General features: G+C 38.8%; 1 protein-coding gene across 1 annotated transcript in view; it reads right to left on the minus strand.

Annotated features, from left to right (window-relative positions):
• Positions 1-18,704, minus strand: part of psmd1 (proteasome 26S subunit, non-ATPase 1) — a 134,605-nt gene that overhangs the window by 105,673 nt on the left and 10,228 nt on the right. Inside the window, exons 7-16 of the mRNA XM_003226960.4 lie at positions 17,979-18,205; positions 17,099-17,162; positions 15,240-15,368; positions 13,309-13,397; positions 11,720-11,798; positions 10,223-10,396; positions 9,153-9,264; positions 6,581-6,777; positions 4,105-4,200; positions 3,742-3,806 (exon numbers count right to left, since the gene is read on the minus strand). Coding sequence (XP_003227008.1) covers positions 3,742-3,806; positions 4,105-4,200; positions 6,581-6,777; positions 9,153-9,264; positions 10,223-10,396; positions 11,720-11,798; positions 13,309-13,397; positions 15,240-15,368; positions 17,099-17,162; positions 17,979-18,205 — 1,232 coding nt within the window. The remainder of the gene's footprint in view (positions 1-3,741; positions 3,807-4,104; positions 4,201-6,580; positions 6,778-9,152; positions 9,265-10,222; positions 10,397-11,719; positions 11,799-13,308; positions 13,398-15,239; positions 15,369-17,098; positions 17,163-17,978; positions 18,206-18,704) is intronic.

The raw sequence follows: 18,704 nt of genomic DNA on the forward strand, positions 1-18,704 counted from the left end.
AGTGGAGTCTCCGCTGGAGATTTTTAAATAGAGGCTGGATGAGCATCTGTCAGGTGGGCTTGGCTTGTGCCTTCATGTCTAGCAGAAGGGGGGGACAGGATAGTCCTTGCATCACTTCCAGTTCTATGAGTCTATGTGGAAGAAGGATGGTTGGTGGCAAGCAACAAAAGGCATTTACACTCCAGTTCTACAAAGCTACACGTGATGATCAAGCCTCTCAATGCTTCCCCAAAGAAACTCAGCATCCTCCCAATATTATTTTTTGTTTTAGACGCATGATGAAACCATACTTACTCATGGATATCCATTCTGCATGGAGAGAAATAAGTGTAGTGTAACAGTTTGAACATTGGATTATGAGTGGGATTTGAATCCCTGCTCAGCCATAAAAGCCACAGCATGACTTTGGGTGAATCACATCCTCTCAGCGTCAGAGAAAGGCAATGGCAAGCCTAGGCAATGGATTTGTTTGCGGCTGGATATTTTATCTGAATTTTATTATTGTGAGCTATTTTCAGCACCTTTTTCAGTGGAAAGGTGGGATATATATTTAATTGAATAAAAATGCAGGCACTTGACCAACTCTGCTACTGATTCTTTCCTCAGTGGTGTTTGCAACCCAATATCCTAATCTAGCTCCATGATACAAACTAAATTAGTCCTAATAAATTATATAGATATCTGAGGACATTTTTACCTGCTGCCCCAAAACATTTACCAAGAAGTCACTCTGGAAAAGATTGCAAACATTTGCAATTCTTTCCCCCTAAAAGTGACTAGCATTCACAGCTTACACATTACCCATCCTTACTCTGATACTTCCCAGACACTTCATTTAAATGATGTCCTCTTAACACGGTTTTACAAACTTAATTCCACTGCTGGCAACTCCTTGTGGAAACTTTCAATAAGAGTTATATTCAAAGTGGAGAGATGAGTCCCACTTGCCGTAGCCTCTCAAAAATACTCTTCAACTCAGTTTTATTTTCCCCATTCTGGGAAATGAAGGCCTAGATTTATCAAGTACAGCAATAACTATTCACTATGCTTATGCTTTGCTACCAGCTTCCTTTTCTGTATTTCAATTCATTATTCTCCTATCAAAGCCTTTAGAATGTACACATTTCACAAAAAATGCACTTCATATCACCTTCACAACTGGCTTCCTGGCTAACACAAATACAGTAGAGTCTCACTTATCCAAGCCTCTGGATAATCCAAGCCATTTTTGTAGTCAATGTTTTCAATATATCGTGATATTTTGGTGCTAAATTCATAAATACAGTAATTACAACTTAATATTACTGCGTATTGAACTACTTTTTCTGTCCAATTTGTTGTATAACATGATGTTTTGGTGCTTCATTTGTAAAATCATAACCTAATTTGATGTTTAATAGGCTTTTCCTTAATCCCTCCTTATTATCCAAGATATTCACTTATCCAAGCTTCTGCCGGCCTGTTTAGCTTGGATAAGTGAGACTCTACTGTAATTTGCCTCCAACCTTTCTTCCATTAAATACTATTGATGATCACCACTGAAGCTGAATATGCCACCAAATCATCACATCCACATGTTTTGCATTTTGTTTTACAATTCATACACATCAATTAGTATATATACAATTGGTATATAGAAATTTCATATACATATAGAGAAGTGGTTCTCAACCTGTGAGTCTCCAGATGTTTTGGCCTTCAAATCCCAAAAATCCTAACAGCTGGTAAACTGGCTGGGATTTCTGGGAGTTGTAGGCCAAAACTCCTGGGAACCCACAGGTTGAGAACCACTGATATAGAGGTTTCACTGCATAGATCTGGTAAAGCCAGCTGGACTCCAAGGAAACATATGTGAAAAATGTCATTTCCTCATTTCCATTAGTCTCAATGGCGCTACAGGACTCCTTCAAATTTCACATTCATTAAGCAAAACCAATGACATCCTCAACAACCAACATATTCTAGGAGGTACGCAACAGCATTCTTTCTGCCCCGTACAACTTATCACATTAACATGAGTCAGGCGTCAAGTTTCCATTATAATAACTGTTAAGGAAAGCACAATGTTTCTCACAAGGAAGACTACATTCTTTAAGAATGACAACCACAGTCCTATTTCTGCAATGCGCCTTTTCAGGAAAGTAGCGGATATATTTCATAGCATATTACCAGTGTGGCTATAAATAGCTATTTATTGCTAATACCAAACAATATATCAAAACAGCATAAAATAGCATTCCATGAAGCATTCCATGTTACAGGTTGAGTAACACTTATCTGAAATGCTTGTTACCAGAAGTTTTTTTGATTTAGGATTTAGCAATACCCTTATTTGCAAATATGTACATAATGAGGCATCTTGGAAATGGGGCCCAAGTCTAAACATGAGCTTCCTGTATACTTCAGGCTTTTTTCATATTTTGGAATGCCTAAAAACATATACCATATGTACGTTTTATATACGTCATATACATATGGCATTAAGGTATTTGTATATAATGTTTAAAAAAAATTGTGCATGAAACAAAGAAAGCAGAAGTGTTGCTGTTTCAGCCATCAGTGCGACCAATTTTGGATTGGGAAGATTTGTGAATTCTGCATAAAGGAGGCCCAACTTGCATCACCAGCAAGTTATACATAGAAACAAATCAGTTAATCATAAACAAATCATACACGGCAAATCAGTTAAAAGCCATCCTTTTTTTAAAAAAAGAAGTTTTCATTAGGCATTTTAACTGCAAGAGAGCCAGCACGCATTTTAATTTGGAAATATGGTATTTCTTCCAAAGAGTGTGTGCCACTACCATCTTTCTTCCTTGCTATCACCAAGTGAAATACCATTGGGTTGTTGTGAGTTTCCCGGGCTGTATGGCCATGTTGGGACATTTGTGCACATTCTTGTGGATTTCAGTGTGTAAAAAAATTCTGTGTAGAATTTCAACAGAAAGGAGGAAACCATGAAAATGAACAAAATCTGGCTACCAGTATTAAAAAACCTCTAAAATCAGGACAGTAAATAAAGAACAACATTCAGAAAACTGGGAATTCCAGACAGGAAACAATAAAAGATAGGTAACAACTCCCAACAAAGGCTCCCCCAGGCAGTAAGCAGCCAGGCTTTGAAGCTGCAAGGCTATTCAATGCTAATCAAGGTGGCCAATTGCAACATGCACACTTGCCTCAAACAGACAAGAGTTCTTTCTCCCACCCTAAACATTCCACAGATATATATACATCTCACTTGCCTAGTTTCCAACAGATCTCACAACTTCTGGGGATGCATGCTATAGATGTGGGTGAAACGTCAGGAGAGAATGCTTCTAGAACATGGCCATACAGCCCGGAAAACTCACAGCAATCCAGTGAATCTGGCCATGAAAGCCTTTGACAACAAATTGAAATACTGTTCTTTCTCAGGAAAGCTGAAGTCTATGACTCAGGACAAATACATAGCCTTTGACAGTACAACAATATTTGTCACAAGAATGAATTGCAGCTACACCATTTGTTAGCCTCTCTCTAAATATATTTGAGGATGAGAGCCAATTTACACGTTCATAGTAGTCCTGGAACTGTTCCCTGCTCTGCAATCTTATACTTCTCCAGAATTTCATACTTCTCCAGAAACCAATGTATTATAATCCAGACCACATCAACGAACAACAGAAGCAGCATGAATTAATCCTCAAGACGGCAGATTGATGTCTTTGGCAAACAGCAGAACAGAAGGAAAAGCTGTACCTGAACAAAATGAAACCCAGGGATTCAACAGCTGCTCGTCTCACATCATCATTGACATCACTAACCTATCAAAGAGGAAGAAAGATTCTACAATCAAAACAAACACTTCAATAGGTGGGAACATACATTTTGTAATTTCTCCCTCCGTATTTGTGGGTTAAGCATTGGCGTTAGGATGTTAGGAATTGTGGGAGCTGATGTCCAAAACACCCAGGCGCCCGAAGTTTGCCCACGCCTGTTCTAAACTATAAGTAAGCACAACCATGGTTCACATCAATGTCAGAATTGGCTTGCCCCACAAAAGAGCTGTATAACAACCAGAATAATCCAACCATCGTCTACTCAAAAACCAAAAGTACTTACAGCAACGTGCAGCAGGCGCCTGATCGCCTTATTGTTTCCAGAGCCACAGTAAGCCATCGCGACCGTATACATCCCTGAACGGCGGAGGATGGGATCCTGGAACAGAAGTAGAGTATGTTTAATACTTAAATGCCCACTCAAGTAGGGAAAAGTTAGAGGAGACTTATAAAGAAGAGCCATAAATAAGTTGCACAAAAGAGGTTTCAAATTCAATCCCTGCCATTTCTGGTCCCAAACTCTAGGGAGATGCTCACCATCTGTGTTTAGATCCATAAACTAGAGAGACCAAAGATCTGAATAGATGAAATGTAGGTTGGATTTCAATTCTACTTAACCATTGGAAAGCTGCTTTCCTACACAAATCAGGCATCACCAATTTCCCATGAAAATACTCCATTGATATCTGAAGAAATTTTTGAGTATGATGCTGCATGGTCCCTGTTTAAACTCATTTCAAAGTGAGCTAGCTATAGAAAACCAACTTGCTAACATCTTTCTACTAGTAGTTGACTGTAAAGGAAGCCTCATTGTTGCAAATAATGAAATATTTTCATCACAAATTTATCGCAGTAATCCAGGAGCCTAAAACATCAGATGTATGTTCTGTGCTGCCCAATATGTAATACTACATATTATGTATCACTGCATCCATTAAGTACTAATCCATTCAATAGCTAAATACACCCCTGTATTCATGACTGTAAACAGACTCAATAAAATGTGTCAATTTGGAACATACACATAGAGATATTTTGGAAGATCTTCTGATATGAATGCATAAAGCAAAAAACTCAGGAAATCTTGATTCAAATACCAATACCAAATACCAGGCCTTTGAGTTCTGTTAGATGTTTTAAAAGGTGCTTTAGGATGTTTTTAAGATATTTTTTAAAGATGTTTTAAAGATGTTTTAGGATGTTTTTAAATTGTTGATTTTAGCCGGGTCTTGTAAGCCGCCCCGAGCCCTAGGGGGAGTGGCGGCATATAAGTTTGAAAAATAAATAAATAAATAAATATATTAGATAAACTTAGATAGTTTATACCCTTTCAATTTCACTTATATTACTTGCAATATACATACATATATTTATACACACACACACACACACACACACACACACACACTTTAAGGGTTATAATGTACATATCAAAGATCTTTGCTCTATGGTGGCACTGAACTTTGTCGTTAGCACAAAACATTTTAGCATACTATATAGCCTTTCTCAATACTGATCCCCTCCCAATATTTTGAAGTATAATTCCTACTATCCCAGATGACCATCGATGTTGACTTCTGATGATAGAAATTTTTGTCTAAAACATCAGAAGAGCAGCACATTGGAGAAGGCTTGATTTTTTATTTGAAATATACCTCGGAGGTCTGTTCTTTTGTAAAATATGGGATGTAAACATTACAAACAAGTAAAATTACAGTAGAGTCTCACTAATCCAAGCCTCACTTATCCAAGCCTCTGGATAATCCAAGCCATTTTTCTAGTCAATGTTTTTAATATATTGTGATATTTTGGTGCTAAATTCGTAAATACAGTAATTACAACATAACATTATTGTGTATTGAACTACTTTTTCTGTCAAATTTGTTGTATAACATGAAGTTTTGGTGTTTAATTTGTAAAATCATAACTTAATTTGATGTTTAATAGGCTTTTCCTTAATCCCTCCTTATTATCCAAGATATTCGCTTAGCCAAGCTTCTGCCGGCCCGTTTAGCTTGGATAAGTCAGACTCTACTGTACTTAGAAATTATTGCCACCTAGTGTTTGAAGACGGTACTGCTGTCCACAGACTGATTTTAGTGAAGTAACTCAAAGGGAAAGTAATGACAGCAAACACAGCATAGGGTTTTTAGTGTTAGACTAGGATTCCAGACCAAAAGATTCAAATCCTCTTCAGCCCCTGAAATCTACCGAGTGGCCTTGGTCAAGTCACACACTCTCAGCCCCAGAGGAAGGCCATTATAAACCCACTCTCCAGGAATCTTGACAAGTAAACTCGAGACAGGATTGCCACAAGTAACATTTAACTTGAAGGCAAGTAACAACGATGATACAAAAGCAAGTCATTTCTTTCATAAACAAAATAACCCTAAGGCGCACAGACCTAGGATTCTCTGAGCATTCATGGTATGTTTCTGTTCTCTTGGACACAGACATATGACTAAATAATAATAATAATAATAATAATAATTATTATTATTATTATTATTATTATTGCCAAGTAAACATCCCAACAAGTGTTCAAAGCTAAGAATGAAAGTGTGTATCTATGCCTTCAAGTCACCTGTTGATTATGGTGATCCCATGTACTATATCACAGTCTTCTCTGAGGAAAGGAATACTTAGAGGTGGTTTTACTAGCTCCCTCCTTTAAGTTAAAAGTTGACAGTTTTTGAAAAGAGTATTTGAGTGGTCCTGAAACAGAGCAAACAGCATTTTGGAAGAAGAGATACACTCACCTTATCTCTGCAGAGACTCTCTATGAGGGCATCGGCCTCCTCCATTCTCCCGTACATCACCAGGGCAATGCCAACCGCAAGGCCCCGCAGGATCTTCTCATGCTGGGTTTCTTGAGCGTAGCCCACCATATCCTCAATTGCCTGAGCATTTTTGGATCCAAGCATGACCAGGCCCAGGGCTAAACCAGCTGCTTCACCTTTAAGTAGGAAAGAAAGGGAAGTACTTTAATATCCCTGCTATCTCTCAAACATATTACAATACAGGACAGGCATGGGCAAACTTTGGCTCTCCGGGTGTTTTGGATTTCAACTCCCACAATGTATAACATTGTGGAAATTGAAATCCAAAACACTTGGAGAGTCAGAGTTTGCCCATGCCTGATATAGGGCATGGCAAAATAGACAATCGTATTTTTTCATCTCTAAGATTCAAGACAGGCCTTAGGATAGTGAAAAGCAAAAGTACCCAAATGATAAAGGCATGTGATCATTACTAGCATCCTAAAACTGTGGTCCTCTGCAGGTACAGGTGGCCCCCTAGTACAAAAAACAGAACACCTTTTCCAGACACATACCATATATACTCGAAGATAAGCCAAGTTTTTCAGCCCTTTTTATGAGTTGAAAAAGCCTCCCTCAGCTTATAATGGGGTCAAGTCCAGGCAACAGAAACTGGAGGCCATTGCTTGCAATATATAATATATTCCTCTCTTACTCTCTGTACTGAAGTATGAATTTTGGTTTACAGATGTTTAATTGTGTGGTTATGTTTTTAAAGGGTAAGTATTATTGTTATTGCATGAAGGGAATAGCCACCTCAGCACTCAGAGGCTGGTTGCCATCGAGAAGTAGGCGGAGCCAACTGCGTTTAGCTGAATTGAGAGCAGAATTTGGAGGGAAACTCAGTCTGTGGTCAGAGAACCACAGGGAAGGTTGGTTTTTAGAGTCTGTGCCCTACTGAGGTACAGAGAAGGCTGATCCTCAGTGAAGGGATCAGGGTGGCTCAAATGTTTGATTTTGAGTCAGTTTAAAATAAGTTTGGTGGCTTATTTTAAGGTAGTCTGTTTCCAGATAAGGAACAGATAGTCTGTGATTGAAATTCACAGGGTGACAGCAGGTTAAAGCAGTAAAGGAAGAAGTGGTATTTTAAAGTTTGAAACATCTCAATATAGCTTTGCAATTGTTATTCAAAGTGCCTCTAAAAAAGAATTTACTGTAACCATTAAGCTTGTGCCTGAATAAACGTGTTATTGTTCTTTCTAACATCTAAGCTTCTGTCATCTATATTACCATCAAAAGTAAACAAAGAAGAAAAACCAAATTTAAAAAGTCTCCTCTCTAAGTAGCCAGTGGCTACATCTTCCAATAGTGGTGGCAAGAGTTGATAATCCCCTTAACATCTGGTGGCCGCATTATAAACATCTTTACATCTGGTGGCAGCTTTTAAATAAAACATCTTTAAAGTGGTGGCAGCGATAATAAAATATAATTAATTAATAGAAACTCCTCCACATCTCCACAATTGGTGTCAGAGATGGGATTTAAAAAAAGTTTCCCCCCTTCCTGACATCTTTGCACTCTCCCTTATCAGTGTGTTTTCCAAAGCCTCCCTCGCTCTTAACCAAGGGAATGTGTTGAAAAGGGAAAGACGCCCTTGCAAGTCATGAAGAAGAAAAATCTTATAAAAGCATTTTCCCCTGAAATATTTGTTAATCTCTCCTACATACCCTGTTTCCCCTAAAATAAGACATCCCCAGAAAATAAGACCTAGTAGAGGTTTTGCTGAATTGCTAAATATAAGGCCTTCCCCGAAAGTAAGACCTAGCCAAGTTTTTGTTTGGAAGCATGCCCGCCGAACAGAACAGAGCATGCAAGATTGGTAAATGTACATACCATAGAGTTTTGTACATGGAAATAATGGTAGTAACAAGAAATTCTTGATGGGATTCACAGTTTGTCTGGTTATGCTGGTTTGTGATGACAACTACTGTAGAGTATATAATAAATGTTCATTTTTTTGTTCAACAATAAATGTGAATTCTTCTTCATGAAAAAATAAGACATCCCCTGAAAATAAGACCTAGAGTATCTTTGGGAGCAAAAATTAACATAAGACACTGTCTTATTTTCGGGAATACACGGTGTATATATAGGCATTAACCCCCTGCATGCATTTGCAATCCTTGTGTACTCATATATCTCTATCTATCTATCTATCTATCTATCTATCTATCCATATACATTAATTTTATATATGAATTTTCCCCTCATATGTTTGCAGGTACTTGCTAATCCTATATACATATAGATCCATGTAGCTATGTATCTGTATCTATATATATACATTATTCAACCTATTGATGCCTTGATTAATGTAATTTTACTGGTATCTATTTTTATTTTAAAATTTACCAGTAGCTGCTTCATTTCTCACCCTCGGCTTATACTCGGGTCAATACGTTATCCCAGTTTTTTGTGATAAAATTAGGTGCATCGGCTTATATTCGGGTCGGCTTATACTCGAGTTTATGTTGGTACTTTTTAAAATATGGATACAACAGCAGTAGCTTACCTGTCACCGCATCGTCCTGGTACAAGTTTGTTTTCAGGAGATCATACACATCCTGGCGAGCCGTTCCCATGGCAGCCAAGCCAAGTCCCAGGCTCCCTCCGTGTCGCACAATCTATCAAACGTAAAAGCAAAATATGTGTCTACACTTTGTATCTCAAATGGTCTACTCTGAAAGTCAGAATCAACTCTGGAAGTCAGGCAGATAGCCTGCTAAAATCCCTTTTCCATCAATATTTTGTACTACTTTGTAAACTACAGCCCTTTTTCTAGCTGACCTAGAAAGGTATGGTAATTTTTCCTGGTCGATCAAAGCTGGGTCTTGCCAATGAGACTGCTCCCTCAAGTCCCTTCTGTTATAGGAGGGTTTATAAATACAAGGACCCTGTATTCCCTTGAAACTTTCACCAAAACACAACAGGGAAAAATACGGGGGGGGGGGGGGAACATAACATAATGAACACTTTCTCAGCAAAAGAATGAACCCCAAAACAAAAATGCAAAACTGATAGAAGTAATGTCAGGGGGAAAATAATGAACAATGTTACGTATAGAAATAGAAATGCAAAAGTCTTTCTTAGTCAGAAAGGGAAATGAGGAGAAACAACACAAATATGTTCTAGGATCATGTATATTTTAACAGCAGGAATGACAGTTTCCTCCCAATTGCACAGATTTAGAAGATTCCCATATGAAGCCTTTAAGCTACACCTCTAAAGTGAAATACAAACAGATCATGCTGGGAAAAAAATCCCTGAAAAATTGAGAACATTTACTTTTCCTTGGCAGAATGTATTTCTTTGGGGAATTTACATTGCAACCTTCAATATGATGCTCAGGATAGCTGCATAATGTAACCAAAATATCATTTTTCTACTATAAAACATGACCTCAGTGTTTCTAGAAATTTTGCATCTGTAGCCTTGGACAATCTTCGGGCATCCAGGTGTTTTGGACTTCAACCCCCACAATTCCTAACAGCCAGTATGGTGTTAGGAATTGTGGGAGTAGAAGTCCAAAACACCTGGATGCAGGGCCGAAGTTCACCCATGCCTGATCTAGACAGTACATACGTCATTGCTGGCATTCTTCAGCTGGTTCAGCAGGTAGTCTATGATGTCCCCTCCATGGTTGGCATGGATGAGTCCCAGGGCATAAAGCCCACCGCCTTCTTGATAGGCTGACCCTGGGGATGTGTCTTTTGGCAGGTACGTTGCCATTAACTGCAGAGCTTCCTTCTCATGGCCCTGTAAATGTAAGAGATTGAAAATAAAACAGATAAAGATCCCCCAGTCTCCTCTCTTTTCTAATGCCACTTAATAAACTGGTAAAAACCTCTTGCTTCCTGCAGTCTTTTCTCTCTTTAAACTTTGCCATTTCCTAGCTGATTCCTATATCGTGTTATTTTAAATTCTGTTCCACAACATTAAAATGAAATTGATGTAGATCTCTACAAGATCCACTTTAAAGATTATGGGTTGGATCCAGATTTATACAATGAACTTGGTTAAATTCATACAGGGGCTGGATTTAAATACCCTGCTTAGATGGACAGAAAATAATTCCCACAGAAAACAAGAGGCCACTAACTGACTCCATTCTGCCCCCCAACTGATTTTGGTGGGAATCAAGTTCAAATCACTGATACGTATTGGTTATACCAACTAGACGCCTCCATCCAAAAGAAGAGCTTCTAGCAGGAGAACAGGAACAATTTCCCCTTCTCCAACAGATGTTTATACAATCCGAAAATCTGCTCCTGGGACATATTAGGAAATTGGTGCACATATATAGGAAATTGGTTTGCTTCACGCTTTTTAAGTTATGATGAACCTATCCTAACTTTTTGGCAAGATTTGGTCAGAGGGGGCTTGCCTTTGCCTTTCTCTGAGGTTGGCAGTGTGTGACTTTTTCAAGATCATTCAGTGGATTTCCATGGTTGTGCAGGGATTCAAACCCTGGTCTCCAGAGTCCAAAGGTCACACTACTAGACTACACTGGCTCTCTCAGAAAGGAAATACCAAATTTGATTTACACATCTGGATACCAGTGGTGTGGAAAGAACTAAAGAGGGCATTCAGAGAAGAAAATGACATTTTGAGGTCAGCAGTTGCAGTGGGCCTAAAGGTCACATTTGTGTTGCTCTCCTTTAAAAAACCCAGACAAGCAAAGGGAAAATATTACTTTGTAGGCTACTCCCATTTCTATTTTGAGACCCGGTGGCGAAGTGTGTTAAAGCACTGAGCTGCTGAACTTGCAGACCAAAAGGTCCCAGGTTCAAACCCCAGGAGTGGCGTGAGCGGCCGCTGTTAGCTCCAGCTCCTGCCTGCCTAGCTGTTCAAAAACATGCCAATGTGAGTAGATCAATAGGTACCGCTCCGGCGGGAAGGTAATGGCGCTCCATGTGGTCATGCCGGCCATATGATCTTGGAGGTGTCTATGGACAACGCCGGCTCTTTGGCTCAGAAATGGAGATGAGCACCAACCCCCAGAGTCAGACATGACTGGACTTAATGTCAGGGGAAACCTTTACCTTTTTATTATCAAAATGTACAATGATCTGGTATTACCTTATGTATGACACCGAGGCTGGCGGTAGCAGTAAACTTTGCCCAGTTGGTAGCCCTGGCAAGCCATTCCAAATTATCTCTGCAAAAAGAAATACTGGGAATTAAGCAGAGTCCCTTAAGATGTTCTGACCTTTGTATCACAAGAACAGGATATGGAGATCCAATGTGAAAATCATGTTGCGCTTTAATCATTGTTGTACTCCAAATCCCAGCAGTCTTATTCGCCAGAAACAGTGGTAAGACCTGCTAAGAGTTGCAGTTCAAAAGCATGTTTAGGAACACACTTCCAATCTCTGACACCAGATATACTGGTAGTGAATGAGGACAAAGATTCCCTGTTCTGTGTCTTTGGCCCTATCTGCTTTAGTGGGATGGACTGAACGTTAGCAGCCAACAATGTTTGCATTCTGAGCAAAGGATGTGCACACTGGCCTGAAAGTTACCAAAAATAATTCAAGCCATCTGTTTCCAATAAGCCTTACTTGCTTTGCATGAGTCAACGATTTGTTGTTAAACTGCCTTCAAGTTAATTTTGAAATTGAGACCTTTGAGTCTCTCCAAAACAGTCTAGCTCAGCTCTTGAGAATCAGAGCCACTGCTTCCCTGATTGAGTCTATCCAACAGGAAGGCCAATCAATCAATTAATCTGTCTATCTTTATTATGCTCCAAAGACCATTATGTGTTCTTCTTCCTACTGCCTTTTGCTTTTCCCAAGTCATTACTTTCCATGATATGGCCAAAGTGTGGCAGCTTCAGGATGGCATCTAGGGAGAGTTTGGGCTGAATTTGGTCCAGGACTCATTTATTTGTCTAGCCCACAGAAGTCTCTTCCTACCCCACATCTCAAATGAGTTGATTTGCTTCCTATCCACTTTTTTTCACTATCCAGCTTTCACAACCATATACAGAAAAGGGCAATGCGATGGCATGGACCATCCTAACTTTAGTATTCAGTAATATATCTTTATACTTCACAGTCTTAACTATTTCCTTCATAGCTGCTATTCCAAGTCTTCGTCTTTTCTTAATTTCCCGAGGATAGTCTCCACTCTGATTAATGACTGAACCAAGGTATGGGAAATCTTGAACAATTGTCTTCATTGTGTACTTTAAAGTTATTTAAACCGCAGCAAATAATACACTTAATGAATCTACTTCCCTATTCTGACCTAAGTCATAGATTAGAACTGGTTAATCTAGAAAGGACCACAAACAGATGTGTTTGAAAGTCTCTGCTTCCCCAAGTGTTATTCTATGGTATGCCTCAGGCTCAGGCAGAGTCAAAACAGATTATCTGTGGTTTCAGGTATTCACAAGGGAACTCAGAACATATTTCATCCAGATATGGGAGCCGTACTGTGTTACAGTCCTCTTATCAGATTATCTAGACGTTGTCAAATATATGGCCACAAAGAAACCAGAAAACAAAAAGGTTTTCTAACATGATACACTCATAAATGAAAAACTACACTTTACGCAAGTGGAATTGCAGACAAACTTTCCCTGAATAAAATCAAGGAAGAAGGCAATCCAAACCATTAAAATTATTAAAGAGTTCACATGGTGCCCAATAAAAATAAATGTTTACCTAAGGAACTGGTCACTGGTTGTTCCACAATGCATGAAGGAGTTGGCTATGACAGTTGCTGTGTGACAAACAGAATTTCGCACTGCATCCTGGAAAAACAAAACACAAAGAATTGCTTTAAAAAGAGAGAGGGAACAAGTGCAAGGAGCAAAATCTCATTTGGAGAGATACAAATGGGTTCTGAAAAAATGTTGATAAATGGTTTCGGAAGGCAGATGAAAGATAACTGAAGAATGTAGGAGACATGTTCTTAATATAGGTTGAACTTCCCTTTGAACAAGGAGCATTTCAGATTTTGGAATACCTGTATTTGTATATATGTACATAACGAAATATCTAGAAAAGTACTAAATAGAAAAGTACTTTTAAGTTCAATGTACTTCTTATATACATAGCCTGGAGGTAATTCTGTACACAACATTTTAAAAGATGGATATGAAACCAAGCTTGCGCACACTGAAACCATGAGACAGAAGGGTGTTACACTCTTACTCAACAATTTGGACAAATTTGGATGTTGAAGTATTTCAGATTTTAGAATTCCAGATAACAGATGTTCAACCTATCTTCTTCAAATTATGCAACAGAACTGTTTGTCCACAAGTGTGGAGAATACTAATTTTTTAAAAAACTGAAAACAAGTCTCATGGAGAAAGTCTAATGCAGTGGTTCTCGACCCGGGGTCCCCAGATGTTTTTGGCCTACAACTCCCAGAAATCCTAACAGCTGGTAAACTGCCTGGGAATTCTGGGAGTTGTAGGCCAAAAACATCTGGGGACTCCAGGATGAGAACCACTGGTCTAATGGAACTGGGTTTATTTAGTATAGGGACAGTCAATAATACACTTTATTTATATTCTACTCTTATCTCCACGAGGAGAATCAGAGCAGATTACAACATACACAGGTAAGCAAACATTCAGTGCCTTAATACAGTGGAATAACAATGACATACAAATACACAGAACAAAAGTAAAGGCATCCCTTTTTATCTCTGGCTTTCTGTAGGCGATGCTCAACTCTGGCCATGCGGGGAGGTACTCTTGTCCCATTTTCAAGCCAAGGAGCCTGTTGTCCATAGACACCTCTGGTTATGTTGCCAGCATGGCTGCATGAGCACCTTTATTACCTTCTCACCAAAGAGGTAACTATTGATCTACTCACATTTGCATGTTTTCAAACTACTAGGTTGGCAGGAGCTAGGGCTAACAGCAGGAGCTCACCCCAATCCACGGCTTCGAACTGCCAAACTTTAGATCAGCAGATTCAACAGTTCAATGGTTTAACCCACTTCATTCAACTTGCTAACTTCCAAATATGTTAGATTGCATTTCCCATCACCTCAGTGGCTGCCTGTGCTGGTTACAGATGATAGAACTATAGTTCTACACATTCAGAAAACAGTAGACTGAGGAAAGATAGATTAAAGTATAATCTGTCCAATTTGGAAAAAAATATATAAAAAAGATACTCGGGAAAACCACTGACACACCTGCCCATCGCAGCTGATTCACGGGTAAAAAATAAGATAATCTCTCAAACCAGGAGCAATCTACCCCATTTAGTAGGTATTATCAGTAATAAAACTCTTCAAAGACATAGCCATGTTTGTCTGGAATCTCAATATGGAAAAGGATCTTGTAGCACAAAGTTAGGAGCATCGTTTTTAAAAGATTACGGGTATTTCCTCAAATGTAGTTAGGGTAGATTGCTTTGTAACTTTCATTACAAGTTTGCAATCTTTGATGTGGAGAATCCTCAAGTTTGGACGTAAACTACAGTTCTGTATAGCTTCATCAAAGAAGCAGAAAGCCAGAAAGAGTCCTCTCAAATGAAGTATTGAAATCTGGCCAAATAACATAAAGTTGTGGGGTTCAGCCTTGACACAAAACGACAAAAACTGGAAGATCAAGAGAAGCTATAAGCCTTACCTTTGTGTTTTTGAGAATCATGAGGTCTGTGTTGTTGTTTCGTATTAAGAACTGCAGGTGTAATTCAATGGCCATTTCACCACTTAATATTTTTATCATTTTGGGGATCTGGTCTTTCGACTCAGGGCTCTATGGACATACACAAGGAAAGAAAGGCACAAAAAGGCAACTGATTAGAAAAATTCCCAAAATTCTCTTATCTAGATAATTTGTCAGCTTCAGATTATATATGAGTACTTGCCTTTTGCGAGGACTTTCGCAAAACCATACATTTTGGGAAAGCAAAGTGGTTTATAGTTCATTCATTGGAAGACATATCTCAAAAATATTTTCCTTATAAACCACTCAGGCATTTTGAACAGAAAGTAGTATGATTTTTAGCTGCTTTAGACATCACTTTGACAAAAAGATGGGACATAAATTCAACAAATAAATTAAAAAATGAAACAAGTAATAAAATATTAAAATAAATCATATTTCTCCTTATGGAAAAAACATCTTGGGATGAATTTCCCTCTAACATTGAGAACCATTTTACCTGGTTTTAATATTAACAATATTGTCATAAGTTCAATAAATGTATTATTTAATGAACTATGAACCGTTTTTATAAAACCAATAAAACAATATTAAATGAATAAATGGCAGGCTAGTACCAAAAGCAGGAGGGAATTGAACTCTGAAGAGCAAAGAATGCACCCAAATAATGTTCAAATGCCAATCTGCTGGGTTAGTAGAATTCACCTACTACTCATTTTGGGTTCTGGAACAAATAGGTCTTTTTATTGGGTTATTTTAACCGATCACCAATTATTTAGACCTCCTGAACATCTGCACTGGAGTGACATATTTTCAATGTGTTGTCGAAGGCTTTCATGGCCGGGATCACAGCGTTGTTGTATGCTTTCCGGGCGGTATGGCCATGTTCCAGAAGTATTATCTCCTGACGTTTTGCCCACATCTATGGCAGGCATCCTCAGAGGTTGTAAGGATGCCTGCTATAGATGTGGGTGAAACGTCAGGAGAGAATACCTCTGGAACATGGCCATACAGCCTGGAAAACATACAACAACCCTGACATATTTTCGTATAATATAAACAGCAAATCTACCAAGTTTTCTGTAATTTTTGGACAAATGGTCTGCACACTCAGCCTAGAAGCATTAGTATTGCTGACGTTACTACATAAACCCAGATTTAATTACAGTTTAGATGAGAGATCATCTGAGCCCCATGTGAGGCTGAGCTGACCAGGAATAAAAGTAAGAATACTTTTTGAAAAACCAGATAAATTATACTTGCAATACAGGCTCCCCTTTTTTATTTACTTTATTCAACTTAATGCCTTCTCTTCAAGGCCCTCAAAGCAGATGCAAAGTGTAACCTTAGCCACTTAAATATTTATAATTACAATTAATTGCTAAATAAGGCATTATCTTGTTTCTTGCTTGAGGGCACAAACCTTATAAAACACACTAATGTGCTTAACAGTATAACAGCAATAAATCTTTACACAAGCTTTACAAGCCAGCTCTGGTATTTTCTTGCAAGAAAAGACATACTCTTTTAAGGAAAGCATTGTATCCCTTAGTAACTTTTCAAGCCATGGAATGACTTGAAAGAATGACCTGTTATCTAAGAATGACCTGTCACATATATTCTGAGGGCTATAAATTCAAAATGGTTATGACTACAACTTAGGCCAATTGGCCTTTCCAGCTGGAAAGATGGGACTTGTAGTCTAAAGGTCCCAGGCTGGCTTTGGGGAAGCCAATTAACACTATGCTATAAGGTTGTAATGAGTCTCAAGGTAAGATGCAATGGTGTATGCAAAAGAGAGGAGTTGAAAGCGTACTTACGGCTTGGGCAGGCTTTGCTGCAGCAACAGGACTGTTTGCTTTTTCTTCTGTCTCCATAGTATCACTGGAAAATAAACAGAACACCCCTACCTTGTATCAGAATTTGTGACAAAACTACATGTCACCATATAACCTGACAGCAAAAGAACAACTCTGTTTCCTATGTTCAAATAATTAAGAGTCAGCAGACACAACCAAAACAACTAAGTGTTGAAGCTTGGCTCAAACTGTGGGGCCTTATCTTGGCATACTTCCTCCTGACATACAACTTTGCAAGGACAAATGGATCATCCTTATGTATGTGTTTTCTATAGATAGCATCTACTAGTTAGACAGGCTCCTCTGGCAAATGTAATACAGCCCTAGAAAAACTCACCAGTTGATTTTTCTGACAAAACAACTTACGAGCATTGAAAAGAGACATCGAGAGGGAAGGAAAGTCATTGATAATTATGACAATAAGCTGAAAAGAAGAGAGTAGATGGAGACTGAACAAGCTCAACTAAGCAAAATTTAACTGAGGCCAGACAGTGGTCAGTGCAAAGTTAGTAACCTCCTGCTGTGGTTTGGAAGATGAATTAACTGAAGAACTACATCTCCTTATATCAACCTGCCATAGACATATGATTTTAAGATCCCTCTTCTTTTCTGGAGAAAAGCTCACAGTTCTTTCGCTAAACTATATGTCCCAAGAACTCAAATAGAACGGGGCAAGATCATGACAATTAAATTGGTAATGAGGTTGCAGACGCACCCAAAGTATCAACGGTATTAGGTTGCACAACACAAGGCAATCCAAACTGCAACACAGCTTTTTAGGCTGCTTACATTTCAAGCCATAACTCATTTATCTGGATGCCTCTTAAACTGGCTGCCTTACCTTTCTTTCTCTGACCCAGGGACGGTCCCTGTATTGGTTGAACCGGGCACAGAGGCAATAGGGGTGCCAACGGTGCGCAGGTTCTGAATCACGGAAGAGAGGAACTGCTGGCTGGCACTTTCATACAAGTCAAAGCAGATTTGGTATGCCATGAGAAGGTTGTCCTCCTTCACCAGCTTTTCCAAGATGTCACTGACAGCCTGGGGGTCATCCAAGAAGATGAGGCACTGTGGGAAAGAAAAAAGAGATAAAATCCAATGGGTATTTCAGGCAGAAAGGAACAGTCTCCAAAGGCCTTGACAAAGAGAGTGGCTAGAATTCTGGTACTGTATGTGCACCTAAGTCCCATTATCCATAGGATTGCACATTTTTGGTCATGGCGTAATCCCTTATCCAATTCACAGTTGTATAGGAGAAGCTTCACAACTGCAACAATTTCACATGCAGTTGTATATCACTGGTCTGTACATCTTTACCTTCAGTGGACCACTTGATTCACAGAGACCGCAGAAACAGTCACCAAGCAACCATCACTGCTCATAAGCAGGTACATTGGCAAATATATGCTACTGGTATCACAGTAATGACATTCAGCAGATAGAAAGTCTAGTAAAACTATGTAACTAACTGGTACTCAAAATTCCTGGCAATTTCCAGAAAACCCCCCACAAAGAACTACACCCAAACAGAAAAAAATACAGTTATCATTATTATCATTTCTTCCTC

The sequence above is a fragment of the Anolis carolinensis genome, chromosome 3 (assembly GCF_035594765.1).
Source record: "Anolis carolinensis isolate JA03-04 chromosome 3, rAnoCar3.1.pri, whole genome shotgun sequence".
NCBI lineage: Eukaryota > Metazoa > Chordata > Lepidosauria > Squamata > Dactyloidae > Anolis > Anolis carolinensis.